Source organism: Loxodonta africana, chromosome 4 (genome assembly GCF_030014295.1).
Source record: "Loxodonta africana isolate mLoxAfr1 chromosome 4, mLoxAfr1.hap2, whole genome shotgun sequence".
Classification (NCBI taxonomy): domain Eukaryota; kingdom Metazoa; phylum Chordata; class Mammalia; order Proboscidea; family Elephantidae; genus Loxodonta; species Loxodonta africana.
The window spans coordinates 29,797,291-29,817,394 of record NC_087345.1 but is presented as its reverse complement, the minus strand read 5'-3'; the positions used below and the strand labels follow the sequence as shown (position 1 = coordinate 29,817,394).

General features: G+C 41.0%; 1 protein-coding gene across 1 annotated transcript in view; it reads right to left on the bottom strand.

Annotated features, from left to right (window-relative positions):
• The window catches only part of SLC5A8 (solute carrier family 5 member 8), a 57,885-nt gene extending 38,073 nt beyond the window's left edge, over positions 1-19,812 (bottom strand). The window contains exons 1-3 of the mRNA XM_003405291.3: positions 19,462-19,812; positions 9,945-10,010; positions 7,559-7,610 (exon numbers count right to left, since the gene is read on the bottom strand). Of these exons, the coding sequence (XP_003405339.1) occupies positions 7,559-7,610; positions 9,945-10,010; positions 19,462-19,812 (469 nt within the window). The remainder of the gene's footprint in view (positions 1-7,558; positions 7,611-9,944; positions 10,011-19,461) is intronic.
• Positions 19,813-20,104: the final 292 nt, after the last annotated feature.

Below are 20,104 nucleotides of genomic sequence, written 5' to 3'. Positions count from 1 at the left end.
AACCTTTGCAGAGTCCAAAACATCGAAATATTACACAGCATCTTCTCAGACCACAAGGCAATAAAACTAGAGATCAATAACAGAAAAACTAGGGAAAAGAAATCAAATACTTGGAAAATGAACAACACCCTTCTGAAAAAAGACTGGGTTATAGAAGACATTAAGGAGGGAATAAGGAAATTCATAGAAAGCAACGAGAATGAAAATACTTCCTATCAAAACCTCTGGGACACAGCAAAAGCAGTGCTCAGAGGCCAATTTATATCAATAAATGCACACATACAAAAAGAAGAAAGAGCCAAAATCAAAGAACTGTCCCTACAACTTGAACAAATAGAAAGTGAGCAACAAAAGAATCCATCAGGCACCCGAAGAAAACAAATAATAAAAATTAGAGCTGAACTAAATGAATTAGAGAACAGAAAAACAATTGAAAGAATTAACAAAGCCAAAAGCTGGTTCTTTGAAAAAATTAACAAAATTGATAAACCATTGGCTAGACTGACTAGAGAAATACAGGAAAGGAAACAAATAACCTGAATAAGAAATGAGGAGGACCACATCACAACAGAACCAAATGAAATTAAAAGAATCATTTCAGATTACTACGAAAAATTGTACTCTAACAAATTTGAAAACCTAGAAGAAATGGATGAATTCCTGGAAAAACACTACCTACCTAAACTAACACATTCAGAAGTAGAACAACTAAATAGACCCATAACAAAAAAAGAGATTGAAACGGTAATCAAAAAACTCCCAACAAAAAAAAGCCCTGGCCCGGATGGCTTCACTGCAGAGTTCTACCAAACTTTCAGAGAAGAGTTAACACCACTACTACTAAAGGTATTCCAAAGCATAGAAAATGACGGAATACTACCCAACTCATTCTATGAAGCCACCATCTCCCTGATACCAAAACCAGGTAAAGACATTACAAAAAAAGAAAATTATAGACCTATATCCCTCATGAACATTGATGCAAAAATCCTCAACAAAATTCTAGCCAATAGAATCCAACAACACATCAAAAAAATAATTCACCCTGATCAAGTGGGATTTATACCAGGTATGCAAGGTTGGTTTAATATCAGAAAAACCACTAATGTAATCCATCACATAAATAAAACAAAAGACAAAAACCACATGATCTTATCAATTGATGCAGAAAAGGCATTTGACAAAGTCCAACACCCATTTATGATACAAACTCTTACCAAAATAGGAATTGAAGGAAAATTCCTCAACATAATAAAGGGCATCTATGCAAAGCCAACAGCCAGTATCACTCTAAATGGAGAGAACCTGAAAGCATTTCCCTTGAGAACGGGAACCAGACAAGGATGCCCTTTATCACCGCTCTTATTCGACATCGTACTTGAAGTCCTAGCCAGGGCAATTAGGCTAGACAAAGAAATAAAAGGTATCCGGATTGGAAAGGAAGAAGTAAAGTTATCACTATTTGCAGATGACATGATTATATACACAGAAAACCCTAAGGAATCCTCCAGAAAACTACTGAAACTAATAGAAGAGTTTGGCAGAGTCTCAGGTTATAAAATAAACATACAAAAATCACTTGGATTCCTCTACATCAACAAAAAGAACACCAAAGAGGAAATAACCAAATCAATACCATTCACAGTAGCCCCCAAGAAGATAAGATACTTAGGAATAAATCTTACCAAGGATGTAAAAGACCTATATAAAGAAAACTACAAAGCTCTACTACAAGAAATTCAAAAGGACATACTTAAGTGGAAAAACATACCCTGCTGATGGATAGGAAGACTTAACATAGTAAAAATGTCTATTCTACCAAAAGCCATCTACACATTTAACGCACTTCCTATCCAAATTCCAATGTCATATTTTAAGGGGATAGAGAAACAAATCACCAATTTCATATGGAAGGGAAAGAACCCCCGGATAAGCAAAGCACTACTGAAAAATAAGAAGAAAGTGGGAGGCCTCACCTTACCTGACTTCAGAACCTATTATACAGCCACAGTAGTCAAAACAGCCTGGTATTGGTACAACAACAGACACATAGACCAATGGAACAGAATTGAGAACCCAGACATAGATCCATCCACGTATGAGCAGCTGATATTTGACAAAGGCCCAGTGTCAATTAACTGGGGAAAAGATAGCCTTTTTAACAAATGGTGCTGGCATAACTGGATATCCCTTTGCAAAAAAATGAAACAGGACCCATACCTCACACCATGCACAAAAACTAACTCCAAGTGGATCAAAGACCTAAACATAAAGACTAAAACGATAAAGATCATGGAAGAAAAAATTGGGACAACCCTAGGAGCCCTAATACAAGGTATAAACAGAATACAAAACATTACCAAAAATGATGAAGAGAAACCCGATAACTGGGAACTCCTAAAAATCAAACACCTATGCTCATCTAAAGACTTCTCCAAAAGAGTAAAAAGACCACCTACAGACTGGGAAAGAATTTTCAGCTATGACATCTCCGACCAGCACCTGATCTCTAAAATCTATATGATTCTGTCAAAACTCAACCACAAAAAGACAAACAACCCAATCAAGAAGTGGGCAAAGGATATGAACACACATTTCACTACAGAAGATATTCAGGCAGCCAACAGATACATGAGAAAATGCTCTCAATCATTAGCCATTAGAGAAATGCAAATTAAAGCTACGATGAGATTCCATCTCACACCAGCAAGGCTGGTATTAATCCAAAAAACACAAAATAATAAATGTTGGAGAGGCTGCGGAGAGATTGGAACTCTCATACACTGCTGGTGGGAATGTAAAATGGTACAACCACTTTGGAAATCTATCTGGCGTTATCTTAAACAGTTAGAAATAGAACTACCATACAACCCAGAAATCCCACTCCTAGGAATATACCCTAGAGATACAAGAGCCTTCATACAAACAGATACATGCACACCCATGTTTATTGCAGCTCTGTTTACAATAGCAAAAAGTTGGAAGCAACCAAGGTGTCCATCAACGGATGAATGGGTAAATAAATTGTGGTATATTCACACAATGGAATACCACGCATCGATAAAGAACAGTGACGAATCTGTGAAACATTTCATAACATGGAGGAACCTGGAAGGCATTATGCTGAGCGAAATTAGTCAGAGGCAAAAGGACAAATATTATATAAGACCACTATTATAAGATCTTGAGAAATAGTAAACCTGAGAAGAACACATACTTTTGTGGTTACGAGGGGGGGAGGGAGGGAGGGTGGGAGAGGGTTTTTTATTGATTAATCAGTAGATAAGAACTGCTTTAGGTGAAGGGAAAGACAATACTCAATACATGGAAGGTCAGCTCAATTGGACTGGACCAAAAGCAAAGAAGTTTCCGGGATAAAATGAATGCTTCAAAGGTCAGCGGAGCAACTGCGGGGGTCTGGGGAACATGGTTTGAGGGGACTTCTAAGTCAATTGGCAAAATAATTCTATTATGAAATCATTCTGCATCCCACTTTGAAATGTGGCGTCTGGGGTCTTAAATGCTAACAAGCGGCCATCTAAGATGCAGCAATTGGTCTCAACCCACCTGGAGCAAAGGAAAATGAAGAACACCAAGGCCACACGACAACTAAGAGCCCAAGAGACAGAAAGGGCCACATGAACCAGAGACCTACATCATCCTGAGACCAGAGGAACTAGTTGGTGCCCGGCCACAATCGATGACTGCCCTGACAGGGAGCACAGCAGAGGACCCCTGAGGGAGCAGGAGATCAGTGGGATGCAGACCCCAAATTCTCATAAAAAGACCAAACTTAATGGTCTGACTGAGACTGGAGGAATCCCGGCGGCCATGCTCCCCAGACCTTCAGTTGACGCAGGACAGGAACCATCCCCAAAGACAACTCATCAGAAATGAAAGGGACTGGTCAGCGGGTGGGAGAGAGACGCTGATGAAGAGTGAGCTAATTATATCAGGTGGACACTTGAGATTGTGTTGGCAACTCTTGTCTGGAGTGGGGATGGGAGGATAGAGAGAGAGGGAAGCCGGCAAAATTGTCAAGAAAGGAGAGACTGAAAGGGCTGACTCAAGAGGGGGAGAGCAAGTGGGAGTAGGGAGTGAGATGTATGTAAACTTATATGTGACAGACTGATTGGATTTGTAAACGTTCACTTGAAGCTTAATAAAAGTTATTTAAAAAAAAAAAAATGCAGTTCTGCAGGCCCTAAGTTTCTCTGAGGGAGTGGAGCAAGGCTGATAAGAACAGAGTCCCTGATTTCTTCACAGATTTAAGTCAGTGCTCTGATTTTTCCCAGAATTGCACTTTAAAACCTAAAGCCACTATCTTTAATTACACTTAAAAGCCAATAGGTAACCTATGAAGTTTATGACTCAGTTCTTGACATACAAAATGATCCATTTATGATGTTGGTAATATTGACATTGAACATGATTGGCATTCAGAATTCAAGAGCACAGAGAAAAAGCAGAGCTCCTCTTTATAATGATACTGTTGTACTTTATACTGTCATATCTATTATGAAATCAAGAAATTAGCATGTGGAGTTAGCAGTTCTTCTCCATATTTTATTAGCTCAAGGAATTGCACCACATTCTTCCCATCACAGAGTCCTTTTGTCCATGGATACAAGGAAAATAATGATACAAGGAAGTTTTGAAAAGAAACTCACTCTGACTGATAGGAATTCAAAGGATAAAGCGTCTTCTGAAAGCCTTTTGAGGCTCTAAGGCCAGACTTAACTTTGTCTCTCTAAACTGTCCTGGTTTCACTGATTTTATCTAGCCCATTCTAGAGAGTATTTCAAATCAAGTGGCTCTCTCACTGGCTCTCTGCTTCTCTCACTTGTGGTCTCTCTCCGTCTTCCATTTTGGATGATGTTAGCAATGGGGAGAAGAAAATCTTCTCTCTATGCCAGATTTTCCAGTGGACCAGAGCAGAAATCCACAAAAGCCTCTTGGAGATGGACACTATGTTATAGCCATAAAGGAGGAAAGGGTCAGGCTTTTTTTTTTATTATTTTTTTATTGTGCTTTAAGTGGAAGTTTACAAATCAAGTCAGTTTCTCACACAAAAACTTATATACATCTTGCTACATACTCCCAATTGCTCTCCCCCTAATGAGACAGCCCACTCCCTCCCTCCACTCTCTCTTTTCGTGTCCATTCCACCAGCTTCTAACCCCCTCCACCCTCTCATCTCCCCTCTAGGCAGGAGATGCCAACATAGTCTCAAGTGTCCACCTGATCCAAGAAGCTCACTCCTCACCAGCATCCCTCTCCAACCCATTGTCCAGTCCAATCCGTGTCTGAAGAATTGGCTTTAGGAATGGTTCCTGTCCTGGGCCAACAGAAGGTCTGGCGGCCATGACCACCGGGGTCCTTCTAGTCTCAGTCAGCCCATTAAGTCTGGTCTTTTATGAGAATTTGGGGTCTGCATCCCACTGCTCTCCTGCTCCCTCAGGGGTTCTCTGTTATGGTCCCTGTCAGGGTAGTCATTGGTTGTAGCTGGACACCAACTAGTTCTTCTGGTCTTAGGCTGATGTAGTCTCTGGTTTATGTGGCCCTTTTTGTCTCTTGGGCTCACAATTACCTTGTGCCCTTGGTGTTCTTCATTCTCCTTTGATCCAGGCAGGTTGAGACCAACTGACGCATCTTCGATGGCCACTTGCTAGCGTTTAAGACCCCAGAAGCCTCTCTCCAAGGTGGGATGCAGAATGTTTTCTTAATAGACTTAGATGTCCCCTGAAACCATGGTCCTCAATCTCCCACCCCTGCTACACTGGCCTTCAAAGCATTCAGTTTGCTCCAGAAACTTCTTTGTTTTTGGTTTAGTCCAGTTGTGCTGACCTCTCCTGTATTGTGTGTTGTCTTTCCCGTCACCTAAAGTAGTTCTTATCTTCTATCTAATTAGTGGATACCCGTCTCCCCCCTCTTGTAACCATCAAAGAATATTTTCTTCTCTGTTTAAACTATTTCTCAAGTTCTTATAACAGTGGTCTTATACAATATTTGTCCTTTTTCATCCTACTAATTTCACTCAACACAGTGCCTTCCAGATTCCTCCATGTTATGAAATGTTTCACAGATTCATCACTGTTCTTTATCAATGTGTAGTATTCTATTGTGTCAATATACCATAATTTATTTATCCATTCATCTGTTTATGGGCACCTTGGTTGCTTCCATCTTTTTGCTATTGTAAACAGTCCTACAATGAACATGGGTATGCATATACCTGTTCGTGTAAAGGCTCTTATTTCTCTAGGATATATTCCAAGGAGTGGGATTGCTGGAATGTATGGTAGTTCTATTTCTAGCTTTTTAAGGAGCGCCAAATTGATTTCCAAAATGGTTGTACCATTTTACATTCTCACCAGCAGTGCAGAAGTGTTCCAATCTCTCCACAGCCTCTCCAACATTCATTGTTTTGTGTTTTTTGAATTAATGCCAACCTCGTTGGAGTGAGATGAAATCTCACAGTGGTTTGATTTGCATTTCTCTAATGGCTACTGATTGTGAGCATTTCCTCATGTATTTGTTAGCTGCCTGAATGTCTTCTTTAGTGAAGTGTCTGTTCATATCTTTTGCCCATTTTTTAATTGGGTTATTTGCCTTTTTGCAGTTGAGTTTTTGCAGCATCATGTAGATTTCAGAGATTAGGTGCTGATCAGAAATGTCATAGCTAAAAACTTTTTCCCAGTCTATAGGTAATCTTCTTACTCTTTTGGTGAAGTCTTTGGATGAGCATAGGTGTTTGATTTTTAGGAGCTCCCAGTTATCTAGCTTTTCTTCTGCATTGTTAGTAATGTTTTATATACTGTTTATGCCATGTATTAGGGCTCCTAACATTGTCCCTGTTTTTTCTTCCATGATCTTTATCGTTTTAGATTTTATATTTAGGTCTTTGATCCACTTTGAGCTCATTTTTGTGCATGGAATGAGGTATGGGTATTGTTTCATTTTTTTTGCAGATGGATATCCAGTTATGCCAGCACCATTTGTTAAAAAGACTGTCTTTTCCCCCATTTAACTGTTTTGGGGCCTTTGTCAAATAACAGCTGCTCCTATGTGGATGGATTTATGTCTGGACTCTCAATTCTGTTCCATTGGTCTATGTATCTGTTGTTGTACCAGTATGAGGCTGTTTTGACTCCTGTGGCAGTATAATAGGTTCTAAAATCAGGTAAAGTAAGTCCTCCCACTTTGTTCTTCTTTTTCAGTAATGCTTTACTTATCTGGGCTCTCTAGGAAAGAGTCGTTTTTGCTTTAGACTGTAAGGTTGCTCATTCTGAAGGAATGGAGAATGGCTGGTTGGCACCTCCCAGAGAATCACTGCCCAGTGAAGTCTGCCCTTCTACTAATCTGTAGACCTTTTGGAGCTATTGACCCAGGAATCCAAAGGAGCTCAGTAGACACTGGATTCACTCCAGCCATTCATAAAGCTCATGCAGGGTACTGGAAGCGTTCCTCCCCTACGCATCTCCCCAAAGACAGAATAAGATGAATTAAAATTGAACCCCAAAATGTGAGCTACATAACTGGCAACTTCAAAATGTACCTTGATTCAGAGCCAGGGCAGGAGCATAAATAACAATTCCAGTATACAGAATCTAGAGGGGAAAAAAAGTCATATAAACAATATCAATTACTGCAATAAAATATTGAGAAATTGTTTCTATAAATTCAATTACGAATTAAAACTAAGTTTTCAATATACTTATTATAATGTGTTTATAACTTGAGAAATGCTATTTAAATCACGTTGATTCTCCATTGCTGTTTGTGGCATGGTCATAGGTTTGACCACTGCCCAATTTGGTGTAAAAATTTGGATTTTTAATGTGGTGCTTGGTACAAACGACTACTGATCCACCAACTCAAGCTTAGACCAATTTTCCTAGATCTAAAACAATTAGAAAAATAATAATTCTATAATTTTAAAGGGGGTTCCCTCAATTATATGTCATCAAAAGATTGCTAATCGCTGCATAATTATTTGGGAAAACAGTAAAATTTTAAAAGTTAGCAGCCAAGCTCTTAACCACTGCATACCAGAGTAGAACTGCCCCATAGAGTTTCTAAGGAGCACCTGGTAGATTCAAACGGTTGACCTTTTGGTTAGCAGCTGTAGCTCTTAACCATTATGCCACCAGGGTTTCCATTACACCACCAGGGCTCCTTTAAAAGTTTACAAGCCCGTTATTAGGCAAAAGTGCAAATTTGCACTTAAAAAAAAAATCCAAAAGCCACAGTAAGTGTATTCCATGTTTTTGTATATTATTTATTATTTTTACTTGTACAATTTACAAATATTTATTAATTTGAGGTACAAGAGTGAACAAGATAAACAGGTCTTTTTCTCAGAATATCATTTTCATTTCATTTGATTTTTCAAATACATCACATAGAAGGCAATTCTATGATTATTCCACAAAAAGCATATTACATGCTATTTGAATGTTTGATTATATTATGTGGGTAGATCTATGGAAGGAAAGAAGTCCTTTAAAGGGAAGTGCTAAAGTGCCCCTCTTTTTGCAAGAATAAACTAGCTTTCCACAGCCATTATGTTGTCCGAATTGAAGGTTTGAACATGCCCATAAACCGCTTCCTAATATTTGTCCCTACTCTCTCATTTCTAATAAAGATCAGAGAGGGTCTGAATATTTGTCCCTACTCTCTCATTTCTAATAAAGATCAGAGAGGGTCTGAAGAGTTGGCAAATTCAAGCTTCAGCCTCAGCTCTGTGCCAAATTCTCTGCCAGTCTGTAAAGGGCTCCTTCCTTCTGGACTGCATTCATTAAGTACTGATACAAAGTAAGTTATGGAATCTACGAAGATATAAAATAGAGTCAAGTCAAATAATGTATAAGGGTGCTTTGTCTCCAGGTAGCAAGTCTTCAGGTAGCTTTTGACTGGAGAAATAGAATTGTAATTAGGGATGAGAAAGAAAATTCCTTCTTCAATCTCCATTACCAGACCCAGCCCTAAAGTGCTCAACTGCCAAGAAAATAGATCCATCAATTGATCGATTGGTAGATAGATAGGATATGACAAAGACCACAATGAGACTCCAGCAGCCTGGACGAAGGGTGGGAAGCATTCTCTCTCATCAACCTCTTGGCAAATCCTTGATTGCCATTCATGTCAGTCAGTAAACCTATACTTGCATATTTTTTAAATTCTGGGTTTCGTACTTGGCTTTGAAAACTCCTCCTGCGCTCATGATTCTGCTGCTTTACGTTCTAAGCGTCAGCTTCAATTGGGTCTGGTTTTAGTGGTTCAATTTTTAAAAGAGCAATTTTTAAAGTATGTTTTCAAAGAAAATTCTGTCCTAATGTTTTCCTATGTCACACCTATTTCATATGTATTACTCGCATTGCCATCCAGTAGATTCTGACTCATAGTGACCCTATAAGACAGAGTAGAACTGCTTTATAGGGTTTCCAAGGAGCGGCTGGTGGATTCGAACTGCTGACCTTTTGGTTAGCAGCCAAGTTCTTGACCACTGCACCACCAGGACTCCACGTATTACTCAGCTGGTTTCAAAAATCCCATGCAACAAATTGTTTACCCTTTTTAAGAATTCCTAATATCGGTTACTGCAGTTCCCTTGGATATCGTGTTATCTCAGTAAGGCCCTACTGTCACTTTGGCGGGATAAAGGAAAAACATTTTCCTAAAGCAACGTATCTGTTGCTTGATCAATATAACATTTCAGCTTCACTTAAGCCATTCTGTTTTTCCCAGAAGTGAAGCGTGTGTTGAATATTATTGAACCATCTTGAGGCTATGTGGTTAAAAAGTATCTTTTCTTTTTTGCTTCCTCATATTTTCAACATCTCTTTTTTGTCTTTCATGTGTTTACCAAGTAAGCTTAGCCCAGGTGCCATGGTTAAAAATATTTTCGATGACAGAAGATAAATTAATGGAGAGCTACTTACTGTTTGGACAATGAAGAGAATTGTTCCACATAGACGAACGTACTTGTTGAATCGAAGTTCTAGATACTGTTTTCAAAGAAGAAAAAAACGGTTAATAAGTGTAACCTCTGTATGCTTTTTTTTAATAATCGATGACTTAAGAAGTAAAATCAAAGCTAAACCTATTGCCATGAAGCCAATTCTGACTCATGGCGACCCCATGTGTTACAGGAAAGCTGCTCCTTAGGGTCTTCTTGGCTGTGATCTTTACAGAAGCAGATTTCCAGGCCTTTCTTCCGTGATGTCAATGGTCGAGTTCGAACCACCAACCTTTAGGTTAGTAGTCGGGTACAAACCGTTTGTGGCAGGGACCTTAAGAAGTAAAGGCATTAGAAATTTAAAGCAGCTTTATAATGGATTTGTATTCTATATTTTTATTTTTTCAATACAGTAAAACTGATTCTTTTGTTTTACAGTACACTTCAAAGGTTTTTTAACACTCATGTAAAACCAACAAACAAACAAAAAACCCATTGCTGTCGAGTCGATTCCGACTCATAGCAACTCTATAGAACAGAGTAGTGCTGCCCCATAGGGTTTCCAAGGAGCACCTGTTGGATTTGAACTGCTGACCTTTTGGTTAGCAGCCATAGCTGTTAACCACTACACCACCAGGGTTTCCAACACTCATAGATTTGTGTAATCCCTGTCACAATCAAGATATAGAACAGTTTCATCATCCTGGAAAACTTCCCCTTTATGGTGAAACCTCTCCCGCAACCCTAAACCCCTAAACAATCACTGATCTGTTTCTCATCCCTATAGTTTCGAGTCTTCCAGAATGTTATATACATAGAATTATATTCTGTACTTTTAGAGCAAGCAATCTGTTTTTCTCCCCTTTCCTTATTAAATACTCCTTACATTTCCGTTGATTCCCTTTGCCATTGCTGGCAATTGTAATGAAACTGTCAATCAAGGTGCTCTAGCTCTTCCTACCAAGGGGTAGTCACCTAATCCAAGCTCAGTCAATCAGCTTTTTCCCAGTGGGTATCTGAAACTTTAGAATCAAGGCACAAAGACACAAAACGATGGGAGTCAACTGATCCCAACAAGGTGTCCAGAAGAGGCCGCTCTGACTTCTGTCCTCTCCAAGGCCGGTTGTTCAGGTTTTCCCTCTGTTTTATGAGCTACCCCCACCTCCTTCCAATGTTTTTCTTTTTTTAATTTAAATCAGTCCAAGTCAGTTTCCGTTCAGAACTAATGACTCAGCTGATTCCTCCTTCTCTCGAAATCTGCTACATCTTATAATACAGTCTGCTTCTCTCCTATATTAGTCCCTGGATGGTACAAATTGTTAATGCCCTTGCTGCTAACCAGAATAACTGAATGGTTGGTTAACGGTTTGAGTCCACCCAGAGATACCTCAGAAGAAAGGCCTGGTGATCTACGTCTAAAAAAAAAAAATCTGGCATTGAAAACTCTATGGAGCACATTTCTGCTCTGACACACATGGGGTCACCATGAGTTAGAATTGACTCAATGGCAATTAACTTGGTATTTTGTTTTGTTTGATCTCCTATATTACATAATATGTCATAATCTATTATTGGGTTAGAGTCATAGAATTGCAGACCTGGAAGGAATGTGGGGTACAAGACTTGAATATTATTAGTACATGTAGAGAGAAGTTTAAGGCTGGCAATACTCTTTTTATATATCAGGAACAAGAGGAAGGAAAAACTGACATTAGGTAATAACCAGAGGGGGAAAAAATCAATATTTCTGCCCCATAACTTCAATGAACATTTACAAAGTACTTGCTCTGTGCATTGTCCTTACAACACCTCTTTGAGGTTGTTGTTAGGTGATTGATGTTCAGTCAGTTCCAACTCATGGTGACCCCTATGTACAACAGAACAAAACACCTGCCCAGTCTGGTGCCATCCTCACAATCCTTGCTGTGCCAATTCATCTCGTCTATAATCTTCCTCTTTTTCACTGACCCTCTACTTCACCAAGCATGATGTCCTTCTCCAGGGATTGGACACTCCTGATAACATGTCCATCCCATCCTCGCTTACAAGGAGTACTCTGGCTTTACTCCATCCAAAACAGACTTGTTCATTCTTCTGGCAGTCCATGGTATATTCAATATTCCTCATCAACACCGTAATTCAAAGGCATCCATTCTTCTTCGGTCTTCCTTATTCATTGTCCAGGTTTCCCATGCATATGAGGCGATTGAAAATACCACAGTTTGGGTCAGGTGCACCTTAGTCTCCAAAGTAACGTCTTTGCTTTCTAACACTTCAAAGAGATCTTTTGCAGCAGATTTGCCCAATGCAATACATATTTTGCTTTCTCAACTGCTGCTTCCATGGGTGTTGATTGTGGATCCAAGTAAAATGAAATCCTTGACAATTTCAATCTCTTCTCCATTTATCATGACATAGCTTATTGAGCCAGTTGTGAGGATTTTTGTTTTCTTTATCTTGAGGTGTAATTCATACTGAAGGCTGTAGTCTGTGATCTTCATCAGTAAGTGCTTCAAGTCCTCTTTGCTTTCAGCAAACAGAGTTGTGTCAGGAAGCAAGGCTGTGTTCATCTGCGTATCAAAGGTTGTTAATGAGTTCCTCCAATCCTGATGCCCTGTTCTTCTTCATATAGTCCAGTTTCTGAGATTATTTGCTCAGCATACAGACTGAATAAAATTGGGCGAAAGGATACAATTCTGATACACAACCTTCCTCATTTTAACCCAAGTGGTATCCTATTGTTCTGTTCAAAGAACTGCCTCTTGGTCTATGTACAGGTTGCGCGTGAGCACAATTAAGTGTTCTGGAATTCCCATTCTTTGAAACGTTATTCATATTTTGTTATGATTCACCTAGTCGAATGCCCTTGCATAGTCAATAAAGCACAGGTAAACATCTTTCTGGTATTCTCTGCTTTCAGCCAAGGCCTATTTGACATCTGCAATGATATCCTTCATTCCATGTCCTCTTCTGAATCTGGTTTGAATTTCTGGCAGCTCCCTGTTGATGTACTGCTGCAACCCCTTTTGTATTATCTACAGCAAAATTTTTCCTACGTGTGATATTAATAAAGATCCCTGGTGGCACTGCACTTAAAGTGCTTGACTACTAAACTGAAGGTTAGCCATTCAAAACCACCACTGGCTCCATAAAAGAAAAATACGGCAGTCTGCTTCGGTAGAGATTCACAGCCTTGGAAACCCTATGGGGCTACTATGAGTCAAAATTGACTCAACAGTAGTGGGTTTTTTTGTTTTGTTTTCATTTTGGGTGATACTAATGATATTGTTCGATAATTTCTGCATTCTGTTGGATCAACTTTTTGTGGAATGGGCACAAATATGGATCTCTTCTAGTCAGTTGGCCAGGTAGCTGTCTTCCAAATTTCTTGACATAGATGAAATGTATCAACTGGTATTCCATCAATTCCTCGAGACTTGTTTTTCGCCAATGCCTTCAGTATAGCTTAGACGTCTTCCTTCAGTATCTTTGGTTCTTGATCATATAATACCTTCTAAAATGGTTGGATGTTGACCAATTCTTTTTGGTCTGGTGACTCTTTGAATTCCTTCCATCTTCTTTTGATGCTTCCTGAATTGTTCATTATTTTTCCCAAGGAATTCTTTAATATTTCAACTAGAGGCTTGAATTTTTTTCTTCAGTTCTTTCAGCTTGAGAAATGCTGAGCGTGTTCTTCCCTTTCGGTTTTTTAACTCCAGGTCTTTGCACATTCCGTTATACTACTTTACTTTGTCTTCTCGAGCTGCCCTTTGAAATCGTCTGTGAGCTTTCCATTCGCTTTAGCTACTCTAAGTTCAAGAGCAAGTTTTAGACTCTCTTCTGACATTCATTTTGTTCTTTTCTTTCTTTCCTGTCTTTTTAATGACCTTTTGCTTTCTTCATTTATGATGTCCTTGATGTCATTCCATAACTCATCTGCTCTTCAGTCATTAGTGTTCAATGCATCAAATCTATTCTTGAGATGGTCTCTAAATTCAGCTAGGATATACTCAAGATCACATTCTGGTTCTCATGGACTTCTTTTAATTTTCTTCAGTTTCAACTTGAACCTGCATATGAGCAATTAATTGCCTGTTCTGCAGTCAGCCCCTGGCCTTGTTCTGACTGATGATATTGAGCTTTTCCATTGTCTCTTTCCGTAGATGTAGTCGATTTGATTCTTGTGTTCTCCATCTGGTGAGGTCCACATGTATAGTCACCCTTTATGTTACAGATACTATGTATATTCCCATATTAGAAATGGGGACACTGGGGCTCAGAGGGAACACCAAGGATGCAATCTGATAATTGTTAGAGCCACTTTACAAATCCTGGACATTTGATGCCAAAATCTGTGCATGTAACTATTACATTATTGCAAATGAATAAACAAACTGGTCCCACAGTCTAAGATATGGATTGGCACATAGTAGAACCTCCACAAATAACCAGTGAGTGAAAAAACATAAAGCTCAGTGTAGTGCATCAGGAGAAGTGTCCAGCCCTTGTTCCAGGCCCACATCTGACTCCAGGAGCTTGGAACAGTCACTGTCCAAATCTCAGATTCCTCATCTTTAAAATAATGGTGACAGTAATACAGTAATAACCCTTTGCCCTCTTACTTTGCAAGGCTTTGGAGACTAACAAATGATATAAATGGCTGCATAAATGATACAAACTATTAATTCAAAAGTAAAACATTAATAAGCCAGTGGTATTCAAATCCACAAGCCTTCAGAACATGAATCTCGGTGAATTACATGTATCAAAATCATTCCCAGGATTTCAGACGGATTTTTAGAAGACTGGAGGAGTGTCTGGAGCCTGTAAACAGGAGTATTATTTCCTCAGAGTTGTTTTAGTGCAACTCTTCTTACACACAAAGGGATATGAATGGACAGAGCCATCTTTGTCTTTTTAGGTAGCTGTCTCCAAATTGCTGAAGACTAAAGAAAAGAGTAAAATGTGACAGAGGTAAAAATGTAGCAAGTTGAACCAAATATCTTGAGAGATATATATGTGTGTGTATTATTTTTTTTTTTTCATAATCAGCTAGATGCAGTCAAACCTATGGATTTAAACTCAGACAAAACCAACTCAAGAAAGAACCAAAAAGTCTGTCACTATCTCTGGTGGAAGCACTCGTGGCATAGTGGTTAAGAACTACATCTGGTAACCTAAGTGTCGGCAGCTCGAATCCACCAGGCGCTCCTTGGAAACCCTATGGGGCAGTTCTACTCTGTCCTGTAGGGCCGCTATGAGTCGGAACCAACTCAACTGCAAAGGGTTCGGTATGTTTTTTTTTTTTTTTTTTTTTATCTCAGTGCTAGTTACTGGGATGCTGAAGAAATACCCGGAGTCCTCCCAGAAGCCCAAAGGCACTGAGCAGTAAGCTTAGAAAATAGCTATAGGACTTCTAGACAAAGCTACAAAGTAATAGTAGGTATCTGTAGTGAACCAAGATGTCTCCCAGTTCTCAGAACTTTGAATGACTTGAGGACGCTAATACTTCTGTTAATATAAAACTAAGGCCTAGGTAGCTCAGTTCCAATACACAGATGTAGCCAGATGCAGAAAGAACCTGAAGAAGTAGTGAATTAAACTGGTCTCTTGCATTATACTTCTTGCCAGTCTGTGGACCTGGAAGTTGCTAAATACCTATCAGGCCTACACTTTAGAGGCAGTGACAAAAATAAATATCAAAAAATGTTTTTTTACAGTCAATTTTAGTTAAAGAAATGTAAGTAGGGAGATATTCCGTACTTGAGCAAAACTTTATTCTCTATGAGATGGCTCCACCCCTCAGCATAAGACAAAAAAAAAAATGTCATGAGAAAGTCTTTGCCATGACCAGTTGGCAGGGATATATTATAGCACACTGCCTAACTTCCATCTTTGATTGCCTGGCAACCGCTAGTTGAGGACACACTCGATTTGCCCACAACTCCTTGTGTCCTGTACTCCTCCCTTACTCTCTCTGCGCTAGGTCTGGGCAGCTCTGTGAGAACCTTCAGAAGCAGCCAGTAGGCACCACTGCCCAGCCTCTAGGCATGTGTCTTTATTGCTTATACTCTTTTATGAAGCTTAACTGACTGGGTCTCTTTGTCTGCAGATTGGACCCTAATGGTACCTCCCTCATGAGGATTGTTTTGAGTATTGAGTCACATCTGAAAAAACAACAAAAACAAAAACAGTTGCTGCCAAGTCAATTCTAACTCATGGACCCCATATGTGCAGAGTAGACCTGCTCCATAGAGTTTTTGTGGCTGTGACCTTTCAGAAGCAGATCTGTAGACCTTGGAGGCACCTCTCCGTAGGTTTGAACTCTCACTTAGTAGCCCAGTACTTAACCACTTGTGGGAGGGACGGGGACGCCTATTGAGTCACGTAATATATGTAAAGTGTGCAACTCAGTGCCCAGTATGTATTAATCTTTCAATAAATATTGGCTTTTTTTTTTTTTTTTTTTTACGTTTTTAGCTGGAAGCTGTGCTAACTTAGGCTGCACCACCGGAAACGTGTGGGGAATCTGTTTCTGGTTGAGTTAATGTTACAGCCCTGAAGAAGCATGGATCGGTGATTATGAGAGCAGCATTCATGTGTAAGTTCTGAAATCTTCTTGCCAGATTCTTCAAACAATTTCCTTGTCTTGGGGTTGGTTAACTACAGGTCAGGGCTCACAAACTCAAATGCCTGCAGGTCCCATCAGGTAAAAACATGAGTGATACTTCCCAGGTGGTCATATATTGACATAAAACTAGGAAATACGTTATCACATTTTCCTTGAAGCAAGAACTCCCTTCACCCTGGTCCATTTTCCCTTTCCTATTTTCAATAAAGACATACTTGCAGATAAAGATTTCTCTGCCAGAAGAAAGTAACCACGCAAACACAATAAGGCCTCAATGTGGAGATTAACAGGAAGTGAGAGCAATGGTGGTGAACTCGGTACCTGTGCCCAGGAGGAAATGTGGCCCCAGAGTTGCCAGTCTTCTGAGTTTTCAAAAAGTCTCCACAATCTGGAATTTTATTTGACTTCCCCTCATCGTAAGGAGCCCTGACAGTGTAGTGGCTAAGTGCTCACTGCTAACTGAAAGGTCAGTGGTTTGAATCCACCAGCCTCTCCATGGGAGGAAGATGTGGCAGTCAGCTTCCATAAAGATTACAGCCTTGGAAACCCTAGGGGGGGCCTTTCTATTCTGTCATACAGGGTTGCTATGAGTTGGAATTGACTCAATGGCAACAGGTTTTTTGTTTTGTTTTGTTTTTTCCTCCTCATTGTTGAAACACCACATATACCCCCACCAAAAAAATAAAAATAAAGAAAACACAATTTAGGACTGAATTTGGCCTGGGGCACCAGCTTGTCATCTCTAAGAGTTTAACAGAGGAATTCCATCCTGCTCATTTTGAAGGCAATGGGCTTAACTCTTCCAAACACAATGACCAGAGTGAGTGGAAAGCAATGCTGCCCGGGGGGTGCCTCACCCGGATAATGTCACTAGAACCAGGCAGTGTTTGTCACTTATGCTTGTCATGCCACTGGGGCCCTGTCCCCAGCACCAATTGAGCCACCTTACTAGAGAAACACCTTCCAGTGGCTCTGGACTGCAGCAAACACTACATAAATTTGTGGACAGGGCTGGCTGCTGAGAATGAGGTGCCCAGCCCTGGCGTAATAGCCAAATAGAGAGGGGAATTTAGCTGGTTTGTTCCTAGACTCAGGAGTGGCATAGGAGGAAGAAGGGTCAGTGCCTGGGTAAAGGAGACTACTGAGGCCCACCACTCCCCTAAGCTCATACTCTCCGCTCACACACACACACATGCACATACACACACACACTCCTATTCACCAGCCCTTTAAACTAAGCCAAACATTCACCATCTTTGCAAATCCCTTCCTGCAAACAACTTCAGAAAATCTATAACCAGTAGACTTGTGCAACAGGGAAAATAGTAGTTTTTCTTAATGGTCCATCTTCCCATCAAGAGAGAAGTCAGAAGCTTGCAGCCGAATTTCCCTAATGATCATGTGAACATTCCACCACCACAATCGTCACAGCCAATGGAAAAGTAGAGAACAGAGGACTCCCTGAAACTATCGCCCGGAGACACTCTTTAAACTTAGAACTGAGTCTATTCCCTGGGATCACCTTTTAGCAAAATAGCAGTGTGGCACACAAAATAAAGGATATTACCCGCAAGATTGGTGCTCAACTTAAAAACTATCAGTATGAGACCAAAACGTCGACAATTACCCAAAAGCAAAGATGAGAAGATAAGGGGACAAGGAAACTAGAGTACTGGAAAGGGAATAAACAGAACACAATTAAAAGAGAATATTGACACATTGCAATAAGTATAATTAATTTTGGAGCCCTGGTGGCATAGTGGTTAAGAGTGGAGCTGCTAACTAAAAGGTCAGCAGTTGGAATCCACCAGCAGCTCCTTGGAAACCCTATGGGGCAGTTCTACTCTGTCCTACAGGGCTGCTATGAGTCGGAATCAACTTGATGGCAATGCATTTGGTTTGGTCGCTGAACAATTTATGTGGAAATTCTCAAATGGGAGCCTAACTTGCTGTGTAAATTTTCACCAAAAACTCAGTAAGATTTTATTGAAAAAAGAAATGATAATTATAGCCAACATTTCTCCAGCACTTACTCTGGGCCAGGCACTGTTCTAAACACAACACTGGCATCATCTCATTTAATCCTCCCAACAACCAGATGGAGGGAGGTGGTATTATTTCCATTTTGAGATGTGGAAACAGGTGCAAGAAGTTAAATAAGTTGCCAAGATCATGCAGCTAGTAAGTGGTACCATGTGCCCTCTCAGGCAAGTACAAAGGATACAGCACCTCAACCAATTGGGTGCCAGGCTCTCCGTGGAAGGCGTGTGGGGTGAGGGGGCCAAGAGTGCAAATCCTTCACCAAGTATCTTGGGAAAGCAAATGGTGCTTGAGGGTCTAGAACACGGGGATTCACTTCAAAGGGGAGGAGCTGAGACTTGAACCATTTGTTTGTTGTTGGGTGCCATCGTTTTCCACTTATAGCGACCCCGTGTGACAGAGTAGAAGTGCCTTCTTAGAGTTTTCTAGGCTGTAATTTTACCGGAACAGATCATGGGGTCTTCACACCGCAGAGCCTCTGAGTGGATTCCAACCGCCCCTTCCGTTGGCAGAGAGCACGCTCCCCAATAAAAAACTTTTAAAATCTTTCCCTTTGGCTCAGACTCAAAGATGTTAAAAGTAGAAAGGGCCTCAGTTAGCATTAACTAGTCCAATCCACTCCATTTACTTTCGAAGCCTCTTTTTTTAACCTGTGAGAGTAAGTCCCGACATTTTTTTCACCTTTATAAGTAAGGCTCCTCTCCCCAAAAGAGGGTGGAGGGGCTGCAAAGAACCTGGACAGGGGGAGATTTTGACCAGGTGATAAGTTCACAGCCTGTCCCCCTAGAAAATCCCCCCGGTAGCCTGAAGGTCTCACCTCTCCGCTTACCTCGTAGGTGCTGGTAATCCCCAGTTTGTAGAACACCGGGAGGAAGACCTCGGCGCTGATGACCACCACAGAGAAGTAGGTGAACGCAAAGATGGTGTATATGGCCCCAAAATGGTACACCTCGGAGGGGGTGCCCAGGACAGTGACAGCCGACATGAAGCTGGCGGTGAGGGACAGCGCCACGGGCACGGCTGTCATACTGCGGCCGCCCATCAGGAAGTCCTTGGAAGTCTGCTGGCCGCCCCCCGCGAAGGCGTAGTAGATGCCGATGACCGCCGAGATGAGCAGCATCGCGGCGAACACCAGGTAGTCCCACACCACGAAAGTGCCGATGTCCCGTGACGCCTCCATGGCCCCACCGTCGCCGGTGCCCTGCGCGCAAAGCCCGCAGCGCACGGTCCCAGAGGCGAGCTGGAGCCCCTGTCGCCCTGTGCTCACTTCTTATTCCCAGACGCCGGGGGCGCGGCGGGAGTGGCGCCCTGCGGGGATTGGAGGCGTCCTGCAGGTGTCAATCCCGGGGCCCGAGCGCCCGCGAAGGTGGGGGCAGAGGACGCCTGGCAGCTGCCCCTCGAACCCCGGCTCTGAGATTCGCTGAGCGCTCCCCAGGCGTCAGGCTGGGGTGGCTGGGAACGCCGAGGCTCCG